Source organism: Semicossyphus pulcher, unplaced genomic scaffold (assembly GCF_022749685.1).
Source record: "Semicossyphus pulcher isolate SPU_LCO1_2020_fin unplaced genomic scaffold, fSemPul1.0.p SCAF_6, whole genome shotgun sequence".
Lineage (NCBI taxonomy): Eukaryota > Metazoa > Chordata > Actinopteri > Labriformes > Labridae > Semicossyphus > Semicossyphus pulcher.
In genome coordinates this window covers 30490764-30510798 of record NW_027211737.1, presented here as the reverse complement: position 1 = coordinate 30510798, position 20035 = coordinate 30490764, and the positions used below count along the sequence as shown (strand labels likewise).

General features: G+C 41.0%; 2 protein-coding genes across 2 annotated transcripts; both read right to left on the bottom strand.

Annotated features, from left to right (window-relative positions):
* Window positions 1-1836: 1836 nt before the first annotated feature.
* olfm1a (olfactomedin 1a) lies at window positions 1837-12197 on the bottom strand. Its single transcript, XM_069683763.1, has 6 exons — window positions 11938-12197; window positions 7887-8036; window positions 7487-7642; window positions 6979-7198; window positions 6310-6416; window positions 1837-5421 (listed from the first exon to the last, which is right to left on the bottom strand). Exons 1-6 carry the CDS (start codon window positions 12001-12003, stop codon window positions 4759-4761), a joined length of 1362 nt encoding a protein of 453 aa, XP_069539864.1. The 5' UTR covers window positions 12004-12197; the 3' UTR covers window positions 1837-4758.
* Window positions 12198-18848: 6651 nt separating this feature from the next.
* pierce1 (piercer of microtubule wall 1) lies at window positions 18849-19823 on the bottom strand. Its single transcript, XM_069683768.1, has 3 exons — window positions 19729-19823; window positions 19433-19511; window positions 18849-19072 (listed from the first exon to the last, which is right to left on the bottom strand). The coding sequence occupies exons 1-3, from the start codon at window positions 19821-19823 to the stop codon at window positions 18878-18880; spliced, it is 369 nt and encodes a 122-aa protein (XP_069539869.1). The 3' UTR covers window positions 18849-18877.
* Window positions 19824-20035: the final 212 nt, after the last annotated feature.

The following is a 20035-nucleotide window of genomic DNA, read 5'->3' as shown; positions in this document are numbered from 1 at the left end:
CTAATTAGCCGTTTGAAATGACTCGTTCTGGATTTAAGTAGGAATCAAAGTGACACGTACATTATCTTCAAGTCATTATCAAGTCTTTTGTCTGCCAACTTTACACAGCTCATTATTGAGGGACTCTACCAGAGCAGATTTACTCCTTTTATTTGATGGAAATCTGAAATAAAGCTGACTCAACAATACGTTTTTATTTGAAGCCTTTTCAAAGGGGTCAGAGTCAGAGCGAGTCCTCTGTTACTGACACGTTTCAGAAAGAAGACCACACGTCTTAATAGGATTGGATTTCCACCCACTTGGTTACATAGATGGGTGTTGTTGTTGTTGTTGTTCTGAGGTGGTTCAAAGAGGAACAACAGAGAGGAACATAGATGCAAGTGATCGATGAATCAGAAGGGAATCCTTTCTTTACTTTAGCTCACTTGTTCTCTCTTTTTATACAATTCCTTTTTCATTTCCATCTTAATTATTTTGACGTCTATATTTGTTACTTATTTCAGTCCTTGCTCTCGGTTCATTAGACGGACACAGACAGTCAGACTCAGGTAACTTGTTTCATCTGCAAGTGAAATTTTCTTCAAAGACAGAAAATCAAATGATACAGAATCAAACTCATCCTGTAACATTTATCATTTTAAACTGAGCTCCAGTTTGAGATGTTCTGAGCTGTAGAAGATTCATCACATTTGATTAGAGTCAATGACGTAATTATGCTTGATTATGCATCAATACATGTAGAAAAAGAATCCATTACCAGACTGATTACACAGAACTCTTTGTGCTCGTCTTCAATGAGCATGCTCGGCTCTGTTACCATGACGACTCTCAGCGATAGAAACACAGGTACTCAAAGCCTTTGCCCATATTTTTCCGGATGACCTGGACGTCGGCCTTCTCGTAGATCTCCACAGCAGCTGGGTCGACGATCACAGCGAGGGCCTCGACGGGGTCGTCGTCTTCTTTCTTGTACGAGGCACAGGGGATAGTATTCAACAGGTTCAGGATGACCTCGTAACATTAGGGATCCTACTGTGTGCTGATGAAGATATGCACCATTTGTGAGGTGACCTTCAAGTTATCTGTTGTTGTGGACACAGTGGCTCCATGCCCATATTTCGCCTTCCCACATTTATTCCTGCCTCCCTTCCAGTCGGCTGCACGTCTTGCTTAGCCATCGGTGAGATTGTTTATTCTGTATTTCTAAGATTAGGACTGTTAGCTCCAGTGATGTCCTAATAGGGCAGATAGTGGATAGACACTGTGTCGTCCGAGAAGGTTAAATACCGAGCACGAGAACTGGTCTGTCAGAATTGACTTGGCTTTACACTGATGCTCTGAGTGTATTGTATTGTCACTTCTCCTTGATCAAGAATATAAACTCTTCAACTTAAGACATCTGAGTCTCCTGAGTCTTCTTCATCTTCTGGTTCTTCAAGCTTAACGAATTTCCATCACACAGGTACACCGGGGCAGCTCCACTCCCCTTGCTGAGGTCCACACTCACTCTGTCACTGTGTCCTTCAAAGATTTTATAATCTTGATCGTTGTTGGAGATCTGCAGATCTTTGACGGCCTCCCGGCTGTCAGTGGTCTGACTGAACCAGATGTAGACATAAGCTCGGATGTAACCGTTCAGGAAGTAGCTGGTCTCTCTCTCCTCATCCACAGGTAAACCCTCTTCCCCGTGGCCTTCCAGGTCAGATCACAGGCCATTCTCTCCCAGCCGGCGCTAAACTTCAGGGCCTTCTCGTGTGGATCAGTAGTGACTAAAACACACTGGTTACCTTATAACATTTTGCTCAAACGCTCAAAAAGAAACAGCAGGCTGAACAGTTTTTTTTATCAAGTGGAGCCTCTTTATTTGACTTCTGTAAAAAAAAAAAAGGAATAAATCAAAAAACCCTTTAACATCATGGGGCTGGGTGATGCAATCCAAAGCACGTCAGCTGTTAAGGCCAGTGGTTACCGAAACTGAAAACTCCTTGACAAACATTTATCATGCAATCTGCTGTTTCCTTTCTTTATGCTGCGTCACAACTGATCCATCAGTTCATTACGTTTCATTACTCCACGGTTAAATTAGAGGCGAAAGTCTGACATCAAATAGAGTACGAATCTGCTGAAATACAAAACACAAAGTAGCAATACAAAATTTCAGTTGATTGTTTAAATGAAATACAATACTCTCAATTTATTCCTATAATATTAATATAGTTTTTCCCGTCATCACGTAGTGCTTAAATGAAACAGATTAAAATTACACAGATGGGACAGAACAGAAGAGAGTCCTCTGAACGTGGCAGATCCTCACTGAGCTGAACGTCTGTTAAACATGCAGAGGCAGCTTTTCAGACTTTCTTTCTCACATACATTTTATTCTCCAGACAGAATTAATACTGGGCTCATCCTAATCTGGCACAACAGCTGTAGTCCTGAAAAGTCGACAGCAACCTGCCGGTGGAGGACATACCAATTTGACAACGCAAGAAACATCAACCCACCGGTGGACCCAACAACCTGACAAAGGATGGACACAAACCTGCCCATGGACAAACCAACCTGCCAGTGGACACCCCGACTTGCCAGCGTGACACACTGAAAGACATCGACCTGTCAGTGGACCAAAATTGAACTTCCCAATAGACGGACTACAACTGCAGGTGGACAGGCAGCAATCTGCTAGAGGACAGCTGTGTTGATGGAGGCTCCTGAGCTGAAGATGCAGGGTTTCATAGGCTGCTTGGCATTAAGGACTCCTACTTTATTATGAACATACCAGCTGACCAGAAAAGTTTGGAGTTTGGTGAAGCGGTGAAAGACTTCTATATGTAGTAAGGTTAACTATCAGGACACCGAACAAATCCCCATCAAACACACACACATTGAAATCTGTAGATTGAATATATTCTCGGCTTCAGCTCAGTGGTCTGACAGGAACTTCCACCTTCACAGGCAACAATCTGAGGAGGAAGTGATAGAGGCTGCTGAGGAACTACGTCTCCCAGAATACCAGAAAGAGAGAACGGTGTCGGGGTAGCCCTGCTAAACCTACGACAACTGATTTAAAAACTGAAGAATTACTGGAAAAGAGAGACTGTGGTCAATTTTTTGTATCTCTGTATGATGCACAACAGTCATAAGAAACATTATTATTATTATCATTATTATTATTATTACTTCAGAGTAAGAACAGTACGTCTAAATTCAGTGTCAAAAAACGTCACACACTGAAATCTCTTTATAAAAATGTGTGGCATTCTGCAGTGTACACCATCAAATAATGAAAACGTTTCAGTGTCTGTTATTGTGAAGGACAAATCTTCTGTTCGTTGTGATTGTTTCGGTGTGTTGTTCACATTTCAAGTGCATTTGTGTTAAACACTTTGGGTGGTCTAAATGTAACTATATTCATTTTATTAAAGAGCCACAAGATCTAAAACACTCCCATACAGAGGGTCTCAGGATGTGTTTAGCCTAGCTTAGCACTAAAAAGGGTGAAAACGCTAGCCTAGCCTTGCATGTCTACATGCTTTATGTAGCAGTTAGCATTGTTAGCCATTGATCAACAACCATAGGTGCATTAACCAGACGGTGCATCTGTTACACCCTGAACTTTGCGTTGTGTTGTTGGTTTGAACCATAGACTGTATAAAAAGATGGCTGACATGACAGCTCCCTTAAAGTGAAGCCAAACCCTCTCTATCGCCCCCTGCTGACTGGCTGCAGTGTAGGTCATAAAGCCCGCCTCCTCCATGTTAACAGATGGGACATGAGTCAAACTATAAAATCTAAATACACTTTTTCTCCAACATGGTTTCTGTCATTATAGTTAGTTCTTATCATGCTGATTTATGTCCAAGTGTTCATTTTTCTGACAGGTTTGCTTTTAATTAGTTATTTGATGCTATAAAATGGGGTGTGGCCTCATGATTGACAGCTCTGTTGACAAATGGGGCTCCTGCAGCGTTCTGTTCCCGAGTAGCAGAGTCGAGGAGGAACGGCGAGAGGAGACGTAACTAACACTAACACTACAGTCATTGAACTTTCCATAAGCGTGAATATCTGCTTCAGACCGACACAAGAAGCTGTTCTGCTGTTAAATACGCCAACGTGAGGGATCTTTTTCTTTTTGGTAATTCAAGTGTGTGTTTTGGTTAGCAGAAGTTGCTACAGTGGCTCCACCTGCTGATCTCTACTGCGCCATCACCATCGTAAAATGGCAGCGCCCGTCAGGTGGGAGTATTGTGGAGAGACGTCGTCCATCTTTATATACAGTCATTAGTTTGAACTGTGTTTTAACTATACTCTTAAGTGACCAAGCTGAAAACAGGTCTGTTAAGCTAACAACAACGCTGCTAAGCTAGGCTAATATATCTCTAATCTGCTAACCATGTGCTCCTCTAACTCTGTACAAGTCAAACATGAGGATGTATTGAAAGGACCTGTATTTATTTGTCTCAGTGTTACTGTAAAATATAATACTCTCACATTATTGAGGGTTTGTTATTATTGTATATTTGTTCAGAAAGCAGTGGTTCAGGTTCTTGGATTATGTTTAGGCAGAAACCTTATTAAACCTAAATTTACCATTACTGTGTCATCATGTCTATCAGAGTAACATTGTATGGGTTGTACTTATTGTTTATGTTACTCTATCGTGTTTAAGATAGTTACATTATGGTACCTTAATTTATTCTTTGTTATTGTATTATGTCTAAAGGTGTAACATTGTGGGACTTGTACCTATTGTTTATGTTACTGTATGATGTGATAGAGTGTAACATTATAAAGGACTTGGTGCCCGTTGTTCCAGGCGTACAGTGCTCTGTCTCGAGGGTTGTAGTCGAGCATGGACAGGTGGCTGTATTTATTGGTCAGAGGAATGTCGATGTACTCATAAGTGGAGGAGTTGGTGGAGTAGGCGTAGTAAACTTTGGTCCCACCAGAGTATCCATTGGTAACGTACAGGGTTCCACAGATCATGAAGGCCTCGCCGGCGCTGCGTTTCGGGTGGTTGGTGGTCCAGCTGCGGATGATCTGCAGAGTGTTTGGGTTTAACTGGCTGAGGACGATGTTTCCAGCGTTCTGATTGGTGGCGTAGACGGCCCAGAGCCCCCCCTCATCCACCATGAGGTCAATGTCAGAGTGGCCCCCCCAGGAGTAATGGTACATGTTGTTGTAGCCGGCGAAGTCAAGCTGTCGAGAGCGGCTGATTAACGACGTGCTGAAGTCGAACTTGATGATGGTGTGACTCTGAAACTTGTTGAAGTAAATGGATCCGTTGTAAACCACCTGGCCCGTACCAGACCAGGGGTGAGGCAGACGGTGAGAGGTGAAGTTATCCGTTGTCATGAAGTCATACATTGACTGATACTCCCTAACAAAGCGGTTGTTATGGTAACCGTCCATGTACCACACCTGTAAGGGAAGGAACCAAAGATAATGTAAAAAATAGTAAATAATCTGAAGCCAATCTGTCCATAAAATATTCGAGTAATGTTATTTTTTACAGCTTGCAGTTTGATTAATATGTCATGACTTTAATCACAACTGTACTGAAGTCTAACCTAAAGTAAAACGTCACTTTTAGCAGCTAAGATGCTAATCGTCTCTTCTTCTCCTGACTGGTATGAACACGTTGACTCATCTGAAATCTCATCACTTTCAGTCCTTAAGGAATTTGGAATAATATTCAACTTCACAACCTGAGTGGCTGTATTTATCACTAGCATCACTTTAAATGCTACACTTTACGCCACTGTTTCAGTGTGTATACACCATGTAGTAGTAGTAGTAGAAGAGTTAGCAGTAGTATCATTAGTAGAAGAAGAAGAGTTAGCAGTAGTATCATTAGTAGTAGAAGAAGAGTTAGCAGTAGTAGTATCAGTAGAAGTAGAAGAAGAGTTAGCAGGAGTAGTATCAGTAGTAGAAAAAGAATTAGTAGTAAAAGAAGAAGAGTTAGCAGTAGAATCAGTAGTAGTAGTAGAAGAAGAGTTAGCAGTAGTATCAGTAGTAGTAGTAGAAGAAGTAGTAAAAGAAGAAGAGTTAGCAGTAAAATCAGTAGTAGTAGTAGAAGAAGAGTTAGCAGTAGTATCAGTAGTAGTAGAAGAAGAAGAGTTAGCAGTAGTATCAGTAGTAGTAGTAGAAGAAGTAGTAGTAGAAGAAGAGTTAGCAGTAGTATCAGTAGTAGTAGAAGAAGTAGTGGTAGTAGTAGTAGTATCAGTAGTAGTAGAAGAAGAGTTAGCAGTAGAATCAGTAGTAGTAGAAGAAGAAGTAGTTGTAGTAGTATTTGCTGCTGAGACTTACTCTATTGTCTCCAGCAGGAGCGATGGGGTCAGTCATCCAAGATCCGAATCTAGATCCAGACGTCTTGATGGTGATTGGCTCAGAGATTCCTGTCAGCTTCCCACAGGCTGAAACACAAACATAAACACATGAATGTACCGGCTGAAACAAATGCATCAACAGACAACATACTGCAACTACATAAATGATGCAAAGTCCAAAACTCCTTCCTTAAGATTTTATATGAATATTTTATTAAACATTTGAAACATTATACTATTATATTATATTAAACATTAATATTTTTATAATATTAATATTTCAATAGCTTCCATGTCATGTGACCCAGTCTCCTCAAATCAATGTTAATACTCACATACTAACGCTATATACTAATGGTTTTATTGTTGCTAATATTTCATATCAATATTTTTATGGCTCAGACCACATAACGCTCACTTACTACTGTGCAAAAACAAAATTTTATAGGTGGTACAAAAAACCCACATATCATCATATCATCATATTTTATGGAGAAATGGTTTATGATGGTCTATTAACTTTGTTAATGTACCAGCTGCTGCTTAGTGTAGCTGCTGTTAGTTATTTTTATCTTAGTTAGCCGTTTAGCTAGCGGTAATATTAACTGACTCTATGTGTTTCCATCTCCACCATAGTTTCTGTACTCACCCAGCCTCTGCATGCAGGCCCTCAGCCGGTCCTCCAGGCTCATCACTCGGCCGTGAAGCTCCTGGTAGTCCAGACCTCCCAGTTGTTCCTGCAGATTCCCCAGCAGCTCCGTCACATTGGCTGCCTCCTCCTTAAACTGTCGCACCAGCAGAGCGTCTGCCTTGTAGGCCTCCAGGACCGGGATCAGAGGACGCAACTCCTCCATCTTTTCTTTAATAGACTGACAGACACAGCAGAGAGGTAAAACCATCAATGTCAGACAATTTCAAGATATCCCCAGACCACCTTAATTAGGCTTATGTGTGCTCTTCTATTGTTTATTACAGGAATAATATCTGACCAGGTGTCCATTATTAGGAATCTATGGACGACGTGGACGCCAGGACCGTCCAATGCGCAGTTGCTTACAGGGAGTCCATAAATTCTTGATAATGTTAACCTCGAAGGGCACTACAGCTTTGAAGAGTAGTTTATGTAAGTGTAAGGTTTGTCATGATGTGGCCATTACCCTGTACTGTCTGGCGATGTTGCTTTCGTGTCCGTCCTCCACCTGTTTGAATTTGTTCTCCAGACCCTTCAGTTGAACTTCCATTTTCTCCACAAACTGCAGATCTCTCTGAGTCCTCTGGTCCAGAACCTCGATGGACTGACTCATATTCTGAACCTGGAACACACAAACCCACATCGCTACAATTACTGCTTTGACTAAGGCTGTACTTCTGATTTGCATGCATTTGAAAGTTACCACAAAATGCTACAATAGTGCCCCGTGATAAAGATTGACAACGTGTCTCCACCTCCTTTCATTGTACAAAAATGAAGCCAAGCAGATTTAACTTGTGGACAAAACGTGTTGGAGCCCTAGTTGTTTTGCCAGCACTATAACAATCAGTAGTACTGTATCATACCCTCTCCAGCAGCTGCCTGAGCTGTTTGGTTCGGGCGTCTCTGGAGCAGACCGACTGCTGAGGAGCGACCACCGTACAAACACATCGACCCTCAGAGTCCTGAGCTGAACTGTAAACCTGCCAGCCGTCCTCAGGGGTAGAAGGACCCACCTGTTAGACAGGAAGTCAGAGGACAACAATGGATACAAGATTTGAGCAAGTTGTTTGCAGTGATCAAATATCATTATCATTAAATTAAGCAATCAATCAAAGAGAGAAAGGGAAGAGAGACTGCAGATATGAGAACATTCAAACCTGCCAGTCGTGCTCAGGGGCAGACAAACCCAAAATAATCTCCTGCAGAAATTTTAATTATTTAAAATAAACAAGAGTAAATTTGGCCCTGTGCTGTTTGTGTTTGCTGCCCTCTGCTGGTTGAACTTAGCATCACATGATGCAATGTACAGTCATAATATACTGGTATACAGTATATATGCACTCTGTATCATACACATACTGTATATGATGTTAGGCATTTGACATTAAAGTTTGTCGAGGAGGAATTGAGGAGGAGGAGGATGAATAAATAACCAAATGTGATAAAAATGTGTGAAAATGACAAAATGTGTTAAAAATGTGTGAAAATCAGAGAATGTGTTAAGTATTAAAATTCATTGTTTTCACTCTATCTGCATTTTCCAGTCTTTCTGCTCATAATTACCAGTTAATACCGAATAATATTAAACTATACTAAAGTGTCTTCATCACTTTAGTATAAAAATGTTTTACAAACTGCGTCAAAATGAAAAAACAATAATTACACATTTACAAACAGATTGTGTTAAAACAAATATTAATGTTTAAGTCACTGAAACATGAAGACAAAAACTATGCTATATGAGAACCAGTAGAACCACTGCTAATCTAACTTAGCACAAAGTATGGAAGCAGAGGGAAAGTGTTAGCATAGCTTTGAGTAAAGAGTAATGCAGAGATATACTGTTAGCATTGTTTACCACAAAGACTCAAGACAGAGGAACAATGTTAGCATTACTTAGCACAAAGTATGGAAGCAGAGGGAAACTGTTAGCATAGCTTTGAGCAAAGATTAATGCAGAGATATACTGTTAGCAGAGTTTACTGCAAAGACTCAAGGCAGAACAATGTTAGCATTACTCAGCAGAAAGACTGGATGCTGAGGGATAGCCTACTGTTAGCATAGCTTAGCACAAAGATTAGAAGCAGAGAGCTACTGTTAGTATAGTTTACCACAAAGACTCAAGGCAGAGGAACAATATGAACATTAATTAGTAAAAAGACTGGAAGCTGAGAGATATTGTAAGCATAGTTTAGCACAAATACTGGATATAGAGGAATACTGTTAGCGTAGCTTAGCACAGAGACTCAGAATGAGAAGTTCTATGGCTTACAACACAGACTTGAACTGTTAGCATAGCTGTGAAACATCCTTTTGGTTCATTATTTTAAATTAAATGTATGAAACTGGAAAGTAATGAGGGACTGGGTCTTTTTTAAGTAATAATACTGAAGAACATGGTGAGCAGATGACATTATATTTAGCTGTATAAGTTATTGTAAAAATAGAATATTTCTACCAAATAAAGGCGAGAAACCCGCTTAGCAGTGGAATTAGCGTTAGCAAAGCTATCAAGATAAAGTCCAGTTATTAAAGATCAGCCGTTTGATTCCCGCCTCCTCCAGGCTGCATTTTGAGTTGTACTTTGGCAGGATACTGAACAGACTGCCCCAGAAGGCTGAGCCATGAATGTGTAATAGAGTGTAAATGTGTGTAGGAATTAGTGTATCAATGTGTGTGTGTGTGTGAATGGGCTGAATGGCATGTTGCGTAAAGTGCTTTGAGTGGTCTGATGAATAGAAAGGCGCTGTATTAATTCAGTTCGTTCACCATTTAAATCTGAACCTTGATGTTTAAAACCTCATTGTGTAAAAATGTAAGAAACACATTCAGAAAAAAGCTGAGCCAAAGAAGAACATTAGTTTATGGATGTTTAGTGAGACAGAAAATATGACTTCCTGCTTCTTTTAAGTTCATACAACATTATCTAATACTATTATATAAATATTAGCAGTAGTAGTAGTGCTGAAGTTGTGTGTATCTGTGCAGTCATAATGTTACTTAGTCCCTTCAGGATTTCACAGCATTTTCTGAGATTATTGCGGCCAACATGCCAGATTTCACAGCCTGATTCTTAAAAAGTTGCAGTGAAAGTTGTTAGAAGCTTTTCTTCTGTGTAACAACTCAAACATCCACTGTGTGATTTGGAAAAGCGCTCCTATAAAGCAATGACTGGGACTATTGACTGAGCAATCTATTTGTCTTCTGACATCACTTCTGGCCAATTTCTGTGACAAGACGCCAAATTAAATGTTTAAAAACGGAATGATACTAAAGTCAATAGCCATGAAATGCTCCTTTCTCACTGCACATCCACATTCAGTGCTATCTATAAGTGCAAATATGCAAATATGTGCAATCTACACATTATTTATCATATTTATGCTGTTCTACTTTTCATTTCATGGATGGCTAACAGTTTTCTGCACAGAAACGTGGATAAATGATCGCAAGAAGACATCAAGTGTTGGATTTACGATTATAGATTCACTGTATAGAGTGTCCTTAAAGACACTTTAGTTTGAGGCTGCATTCGGTTGCTCATGAAAGAGAGACAATGACATCGGCGCCTCGTTAGACCGACGTAGCTGTCTGCTTCACAGCAGAAAGTACATCTCTAGCATGCAGCATTCCAAACAAGAACCAGTAAAAGAAGCCCCTCTGTGTTTATACAACATTGCAGACCTCAGGGGATCAATATGCTGAATATCAAAGAAGTAAGTTTGGTGACCTAAATTACTTCACGCTCCCGAAAAGTGAAGCCAAACCCTCTCTATCGCCCCCTGCTGACTGGCTGCAGTATAGCTCATAAAGCCCGCCTCCTCCATGTTAACAGGTGGGACATGAGTCAAACTATAAAATCCAAATACATGTCAAATGCATTTTTCAACATGGTTTCTGTCATTATAGTTAGTTCTTATCATGCTGATTTATGTCCAAGTGTTCACTTTTAATTAGTTATTTGATGCTATAAAAAGGGGGTGTGGCCTCATGATTGACAGCTCTGCTGACAAATGGGGCTCCTGCAGCGTTCTGTTCCCGAGTAGCAGAGTAGAGGAGAAACGGCGAGAGGAGACGTAACTAACACTAACACTACAGTCATTGAACTTTCCATAAGCGTGAATATCTGCTTCATAGATGGAGACACATCACCCATCTATATCTACGCTTCACGCACATGGGGAGATAGAATGATTTGGCAATTATGAAGAAAAGCAATTGGTTGAATTTGCTTGAATTTGCAGAAACGCACCTTCGAAACTTCCTGGAGGGACCGTCTGTTATTGATCCTAATCTGCTGTAATCCATTTGTTAATCCGGATTATCAACACGTTTACTGAATGAAATCTTATTAAACATATAATCCAATTTAAAGTTCTCAGTGTGAATATTTGATCTGTTCCAGTCTGTAAATTCACAGGTTCAATTTCCTCTGAGCCACCGAGCAAGGCACGCAGGTAGAGTGTGTGATGAAGAGATGCATGCTGGGATTGAAGTGACAGTGTATGCATGAAATGGGGGTAGTACTGTCATGTAAAAAATTAAAAATCACTTTGAACTCGGTGTTCTATCGTTTGAAAATTGTATTTTCAGATGAAATTATTGATTTAGGTCTCGTTTCTGTGTCACGTTAAATGTTAAAATAAGAAGTTTATTCTCTCACGAATGCTAAATTAATTCATCCAAAAAAAAAAAAAAAGATCAGTGAGCCATCTTTCACTCAGTCTGTGAAGAAAATTCAGTAGATTAGAATAGAAACATACAGTGGAGTTATTGATGGTGTTATTAGAATAGAATTGAGTAGAATAGACTGCAGAAGAATAGAAACAGGAACATCAAATATTGACCACAGCTCAGAGAGATTAGAACGTGATAGAGCACAGGAGAATATAAATAGAAACATTATATATTTACCACAGTGAAGATTGCGCTGAACAGCAGCAGCAGGAACATGTTGACCAGATTCTCCTCAGACTCCATCTCTGTCAAAAACACATCCACCTCCTGCTGGTTAGACCTCCTTCACCTGTCTGTTAGCCTGCTTATCTGTTAACCTGGTTATCCCTGTGGTTATATATCTGCTTATTTGCTCTCAGTCTTCCTGCTCCTCTTTCGTCTCTCCTTCCCCGCTCTTCCTTCTACCTCCCGCCTCTCTCTGGTCCCTCCATCCCTGCTCTTCCGCCTCCCTCCCTCCTCTCTTCCTCACCCCTCCTCCTCACTCTGGTCTCCTGTCCTTGCTCTTCCTTGTCCCTCCCTCCTCTCTACCCCTTCCTCCTCCCACCCTCCTCTCTATCTTCTCCCTTCCCTGCTCTTCCTCCTCCCTCCCTCCTCTTTACCACATCCTTCATCTCTCCCTCCTCCCTTCTCCTTCTTCTTCTCTCAGCCGATGCTAGAAGGCAGCCGAGTGGAAACAAGATCCTCAAGCTCACCGTGTGTTTCTGTGTGTGTGTGTGTGTGTGTGTGTGTGTGTGTGCGTGCGTGATCGAACAATTGGCACATTTTATGGTGTGCACTGTATGTGTGTATATATGTATGTAGGAATGTATGTTTGAATATATGTATGTATGTCGGGCTGTATGTGTCTATATTTGTATGTAGGAATGTACATGTGTGTGTATGTGTGTGTATATGTATGTAGGAATGTATTTGCGTATACAAGTATGTATGTAGGAGTGTGTGTGTCTGGATATATGTGTGTAGGAATGTCTGTGTGTATATCTATGTTCTTGGGATTATGTGTGTGTATACATGTATATGCAGTATGTATGAAGGACTGTATATGGGTATATGTATGTATGTAGGAAAATGCAGTATGTAGAAATGCATGTGTGCATGTATGCATATATGTATATATGTGTGTATATATGTATGTAGAAATGTGCATGTATGTAAGTATGTATGTATTGATGTATGTATGTATGTATGTATGTATGTATGTATATAGGAATGTATGTATGTATTTATGTATGTTTATATGTATGTATGTATGTATAGATGCATGTATGTATATATATAAGAATGTATGTATGTATGCATTTCTAACTATTCTAAAGGAGGGCTTTAACACTGGGTGTCACAAACTCCATCTTTATCTGTTTGCATCTTTTCTTAAAAAGCTTCCACCTCTGTCTGAGCTCCGTCATTATTTAGCATTCATCACTAAATAATGTCTTAGCAAACATTTACAGATATTTATTAAAATAACAGGCCTTATTGTCTGCACTTGATTCCTTAAAGTGGAGCTGAAACGACATTTCGAGAGTATCTAGCTTCCGTATCGTGACGTATTTCCGAGTGAAACAGGACGTGCAGGCGGGACATATCATTAGAGGGATTTGATTTGATCGTTGAGAAGTGGGCGTAGACAGACGTTCTCCACAGCGCAGTAGCTAGCTAACTGACCGAGCGTTCTTGGTGCTCTGCGGCTAAATGTTGCAGATTGATTGGTTGAAATTGTTTGGTGCTAACTTACGTAAGCACGCGTTAAATGTAGTTTTACAGGAAGAAAAAATGATCGGATTTTGATATAAGAATACGAAGAAATTGATTTTCTGTATTTTTTTTGGCCTATATTGTCAAATAGTTGCACAATATTACCGGGGATGTGATCTAAAAGGATTAAAATGACATTTTTCATTTCACCTCGACTTTAAGAACAAGGGCTTAGCATAGGCACAGGACGCTCACTGAACCACACAGTGACTGCAGTGAAAAGAAATGTTAGGGATTTAAATATTTTATATTGTGTAATCACACATGACTAATAATTTATTGCCATGCCTGGTTGTTTTAACAAATACAAAGGGTGAACTAATCATGTGACCGGTCTAATTCTGTGTCATGGTGGCCTGCATGGACACAAAGAAGAGGTTACATGCTCCTTCAGGTCACCACCAATGCCTTATGCACTAGGGAAGGTGTAAGTTCAGCACATAATTATACCCACTGATGCAGTTTTTCTGCCACACAGCAGCATGTATTCACCAGTAGAGATGTAATTTTTTGATATGATATTTCAAAATCAATCTAGCAGGTTTAAGATTTGGAATATTGTGCAAGTTTGGTTTCTGTGGTGACTCCATAACTCATTGGGCGTATAGTTCAGGTGATTATCCTGAAGACCTGTAATAGACAATTTCTTTTTGTGAAACCCCAACCTGTAAGTTCAAACTACATTGATGCTCAGAAGGTTTGCATGTGGAAAATAAAGTCATGTCCTGACCAATATTTCAGCTAACGTGTTGCTTAGCTTTAGTATGCTAGCATTTGATTGGCTGAAAGGGAAGGGGCTCGGGGCTCATTTCACGTGCTGATATTTGACATATGGACTGCCAGACATGGAGGAGGCGAGAGCGGATCAGCGTGACACACTAATCAGTAAACATGTTCTTTTCTTTGTTGACGTCAGAACCGCTGAGAGAGAGAGCGAGCTGTCTGAAGCTCTGCTGTTTCCACACGGCCCCGACCCCTCGGCCCCGGCTTGTTTTGGTGGAATCATTCAGGAATACAAGAGATTATAGCGTTCTGCCACAGCTGGGTTTTGTTTGAGTTCTCTGATTAATAAATGTATTCTTTGATTGGGGCCTTTGTGTTGGCGTGCCTGTGCCACAAAAAACATTATAAGGACACAAACCCTGGTGTTGTTGAGCCAATAGAAGTAATGTTATGAAAAAGAAACTGCGTCCTTCCTCCACTTCCTCCTTCGCTTTCCAACAAGTTTACCAAACTCCTGTTCCCCCTTGCCTTCAAAAGTTACCTTTAATACCCCCAAACACTTCCATATTTACAGATTAAATCTCCCATCTTCTCTCACCTCTTCTCCCCCCGTCTCCTCAAGTGCAGCCATGAGATCTAAATAACAGATGCCCACATGCCCTCAGCCATCTCTGCCCACTTTCACCTCTCCCTGAGCCCTGCTGTCCACGGCCTTCTGCTGCCTCCTCAGTGCCAGAGATCCTGGCCTCCTGCTAACTGTGGCTGCTCTCCTAGCTGGATTTAACCGATTTAACTATTGATTAATGGTGGGTCACCTGCCACTCCCCTCTGGACCTGGGCCCCGTTCAAAGACTTCAATCTGGATCAGAATGAAACTCATTTTTTGCTCTCCAGGATCATCTAGTCCATCTTCCCTTTGTCCTGGTTTTTCAAAGTAAAACTAGATTGTTTCAACCTGATTCAATAGAGACTTTTTCAAAATGACCAAATCAAGATTACCAGTGCTTTAAATGGGACTACACACGTTGTCCACAGGGGGCGCCACAATCAACACAAAATGCAAGTTCTTCACAGTAGCTTTAAGTTTAATATTTTATGTTTAGTATTGATGATTTTGTAATCAATGACTGTATTTAAATACGGACGACACGTCTCCATCTACCTTACTGTACAAGCCAAAACACCCCCGAGGTGGGCGCTGCCATCTCTCGCTGCTGACGTCTTTTCTATCCAGAGAGTGTGCATCAGAGATCGACGGGTGGAGCCACAGTAACGATGTCCCGCCCCTTCCTCTACCCAAAACATACCTTTACCTTGTGTCCTTGGCGTGTTGGAGCCCTCAGGTGGGCTCAGTCTGCAGCAGAACAGCTTCTTGTGTTGGTCTGAAGCAGATATTCACACTTATGGAAAGTTCAGTGACTGTAGTGTTAGTGTTAGTTACGTCTCCTCTCGCTGTTCCTCCTCTACTCTGCTACTCGGGGGCAGAACGCTGCAGGAGCCCCATTTGTCAACAGAGCTGTCAATCATGAGGTCACACCCCCTTTTTGTAGGATCAAATAACTAATTAAAAGCAAACTTGTAATGGCGCCGGTTTAGCTCAGCGGTTAAGTCGGCGACCATATACAGAAGCCATAGTCCTCAATGCGGTGGCCCTGGGTTCAACTCCCACCCTCGGCCCTTTGCGGCTTATCATCCCCCATTTCCGTTACTATCCACTGTCCTCTCTCTAAATAAAGTCATAAAAAGCCAAAAAATAATCTTGAAAAATAAATAAAGTAAACTTGTGAGAAAAATGAACACTTGGACATAAATCAGCATGATAATAACTAGCTATAATGACAGAAACCATGTTTGAGAAAAATATATTTGACGTGTATTTTAATTTCATAGTTTGACTCATGTCGCATCTGTTAACATGGAGGAGGCGGGCTTTATGAGCTATACTGCAGCCAGTCAGCAGGGGGCGATAGAGAGGGTTTGGCTTCACTTTTCGGGAGCTGTCATGTCGGCCATCTTTTTAGACAGTCTATGGTTATAAATGTTTCATTACATTTTGTTCCTGACATCTTAAATCCTATGATGCTGTTGTTTTTAAATCAGAGTTATAACATTGTTATTCCAGTCCTATTTAAACATTTTCAACTCAAACATCCTCACCGTCCTCATTATCCTCCATGTTTGACACAACGTCTCCACAACATTAGCATCCTCAATGCTAAAACCAGCAATCTGTGATTGTCGCCCCAAACATCGTCCACTCTCCCATGTTTCGAGAACAAAAGTAATACGGTTCATGATCGGCTGATTAGCACCTAACTATTGCATCTCACTGAATTGATTTGTCACTTGTTTTAACTCCAAGACAAGAAACTATCAGAGAAACGTTGGTTTATTTTGTCCAGATAAAAACCAAAACTGGATTACCTGATCTAATCGTTTTCAGATCATTTTTTCTATTTGAACAACCCGATTTGTTTCAATCCGATAGCAGCAATCCGATCAGAGTACTTTTGAACAACTGGGCCCCGGTGATGTTGATGACGCTTTAAGATAGAAACAAAGTGCCAGCTAAGCGTGAATTTTATCTGCTGCATCAGGGGACGTTTACACTCAGATTCTGCATATAAATGCACATTTGAAGCCCTGAAAAGTTGGCTGTCACTCCCAGAGACTGTATCGTCCTCGACGTTAGCCGATAACTTCAGAGATTGGCACTTTTATAGTTGCTGTCACATTATTTACATTTTCTTTATGTTCAGACTGAAATCAGGAAACATTTGAAACCTTAATCAGGTGAACAACACCAGGTAACTGAGCAGCTTTCTGTCCGGTGGAGCGGCTCTCTGAGGTCAGACAGGTGAAAGTGTTTCAGTCTGAGTGAGACACAAAGAGGAGAGGAGGAGGCAGATGGAGGAGGAAAAAAAGGCTCTAAATTAATCATCATTTTCCTCATTTGGTCGTCATGGAAACAACATCACCATCTGCTGGCGCATCAGAGAGAGAGAGGGGGCGCGCGTGTGCGTATATGTGTGTAAACCCTGCTGAGGACCATCTGACACACAAACTCACACTCACACACAGCCTGTTGGAAAGAAGCCAACATTCCAGAGAGAGAAGAAGAAACGAGACGTTCAGGAACATTTTGTTTGATTTTAACTGGAAATAAAAATCAAAACAGACTGAAATAAAAAAAGTAATCAAACCTATTTTAGTCTTTATTGCTGTTATTAGATATTTATTTAAGGCAGCGATCAAACAGTGAAAGCAGGAAGCTGATTGACACCGAAGGAATCGACTTAACGTTGCAATTAATCAGAGTTGGAATCAGAGCTGAGTGTTTAAACTTTAAGTTTCTGCTGATTTCACCTGAGAGGAAATTAATTCATGTTATTAAACAGGTTCTTTATATATTCATGTAGCCAGGAGGCATATTTATTTAATATTTATTCCTTTAAATATTTGAGCTGTTTTCAGATAAAACCTCCCAACCTCCATTTTTTAAATAAGTGTATTTTATTCTTTTCGTTTTTAATATTGAATGCATTAAATCAGGGGCGGCACGATGGTGTGTTGGTTAGCATCGTCGCCTCACAGCTAGGAGGTTCCTGGTTTGAACTCCTGGACCAAATTCCGGATGAGTTTGCATGTTCTCCTTGTGCATGCGTGGGTTCCCTCCGGGTACTCCGGCTTCCTCCCACAGTCCAAAGACATGCTCGTTAGGTTCATTGGTGACTCTAAAATTGCCCGTAGGTGTGAATGTTCACACCCTTTTCACACATGCAAAATTTCAAGACAGTCTGTCGCTGAAGATTTCCAGAGTTGTTCCATTCACACACGTCACGCACAGCCAGAGATTTTCCCTGTCGGATGGTGGGGGGTCTCACGAGGCAGGACATGAAAGTACGCTGTGGTCCCAATTTTGGAACAATTTTGGCGTCGGCCCTCACAGCCAGAAGCTCCTAAATCTCTTCATCTCTCCAGTCTGCAGACGTCTTTGCTGTCGTCTTATAATTGATCCTTCTTCTTCGCCCTGGGATGTTTTAAATCATCCCGTTATGTGTCGCTCTTCTGGTTTCACACCGGTCACATGATGTCACATCCGCTCACCCAGACTTCTTGTGGACATATTACTCGGAGGCTGGCAGGAAAAAGTCTGCATAAAGTTGGGGTGAAAAATTTGGCTGTTTGCATCCACACATGCAGCCCAGGAGTGCAGTGCATGTGTGAAAGGGGCGTACGTGTCAGCCCTGTGATTGACTGGCTACCTGTTGAGGGTGTCAGCCCGCCTCTCACCCAATGAAGGCTGGGATAGGCTCCAGGCCCCCGTGACCCTGAACAGGATAAGCTGTATAGTTAATGAAGCGATGTCCTATTTTATTTCAGTTCATTCTTATGGCTTTTTCTTACACATCTGCGTTTTATTTGACCTTTAATAGCCTTAACTTTGTCTCATAATGCCTCCCCTGTTTAGTGATTTTACCAACCCTTTTTTTGCTCTCACTGGCGTATTGATCGTCCTCTGAAAACGTATTAACAGATTAAATAATACATACATAAACTGATCAACTGAAACCTCTGTCGATGTTTCATATATTCTGATTTTTATTGCGAAAACGTGTCATTCAAAACATCAGTTTCATTACTTGTTTCCATCCTGGTCTTTGCTTTGGTTTAAACACTGATGGTAATAATGGTGGTCGACTCTGTTTCTCTGTGTTGCACTGGAAACCATCACTCTGCTCCTGTCCAGAGACGTGTTGAAGCCATGCTCGCGGTACATCCCGCACTGCAGATTCGACTCCGCGAACTGACGCGAGGTCCCTTTAAACTGAGTCTGAAACACACGGAAACAGCTAACAGTCACTTTGGCTTCACTTTGGTAGAATGAGAGGAGGAGATGCACTGTCCATCTTTATATACAGTTATTGGCCGTAATGGTGAGTGGTTTGTTTTGTTAACAGTTTAGTTTAAATTAAACAAGAACCATTTTCAGCTGCTGTGATTGAAACTTTATTGTATTTCTACATTTTCATTTTTAATAAACTTTAGAATTTAAAATAATCTGATTTACTCTTCTGTGACTTTTTAGATTAAGTTTCTGTTTCTGTTTCCACATTTCACTAACTAAAGACAAAAATCACTAATTGCATATTTGACCACTAAGCCTCTGCTTCTGGTCTGTCTCTTCTCTCACCTGCATCTCGTGCACAGTCGGTTTCTTGCTGCCGTACGTTTGGTTCGATGTTCGATAGAGCGGGTTTGTCTTTTTCTCACTGAAACACAAACAGTTCAGTTTTATTTGCAGTATCAATACACGAAGTAGCACACACAGTGCACTCTGTAGCAACGGATACTGTACAACGAGCCTTGTTAACCCCCAGTGTGACTATTTAACCACAATGACCGTTAGTATGACTAGCTAAACCCTCAGTATGACTCATTAAGCCATCCGTTTAACTAGTATCTCTATGAGATGAAGGTGTAACGTACCTGTAACCTTTGAAACAGTCCGGGTTGTTGAACCTGTACGGCAGGTTCGGGTCGGTTCTGTAAAAGTCGCGGGTCTGAACTCTCTGATCCTCCATGACTGACTAAACGAAACACAGCGGTTGCCAGGGAGACACATGGCATCACTCACTGCCCGTTGGCCCCGCCCCCTGTGTGTGTTGTTTGTGTGTGTGTGTGTGTGTGTGTGTGTGTGTGTGAGAGCTACAGACAGAAAATAAAGATTCAATACAACGTGTTTATGATTACCTTGTTTGTAATAATAATTAATGTAATATAGTTTAATTCATTT

Excerpts from the sequence above, each read along its gene's own strand:
- olfm1a (XM_069683763.1), bottom strand. The coding sequence starts at position 12,003 with ATGGAGTCTGAGGAGAATCTGGTCAACATGTTCCTGCTGCTGCTGTTC. Across the intron at positions 7,199-7,486 it reads ACATCGCCAGACAGTACAGG|TCTATTAAAGAAAAGATGGA; the intron begins GTAATGGCCACA and ends TGTGTCTGTCAG. Across the intron at positions 5,422-6,309 it reads CTCCTGCTGGAGACAATAGA|GTGTGGTACATGGACGGTTA; the intron begins GTAAGTCTCAGC and ends CTTCCCTTACAG.
- pierce1 (XM_069683768.1), bottom strand. The coding sequence starts at position 19,823 with ATGGAGGATCAGAGAGTTCAGACCCGCGACTTTTACAGAACCGACCCG. Across the intron at positions 19,512-19,728 it reads GACTGTTTCAAAGGTTACAG|TGAGAAAAAGACAAACCCGC; the intron begins GTACGTTACACC and ends TTTGTGTTTCAG. Across the intron at positions 19,073-19,432 it reads CGACTGTGCACGAGATGCAG|ACTCAGTTTAAAGGGACCTC; the intron begins GTGAGAGAAGAG and ends CGTGTGTTTCAG.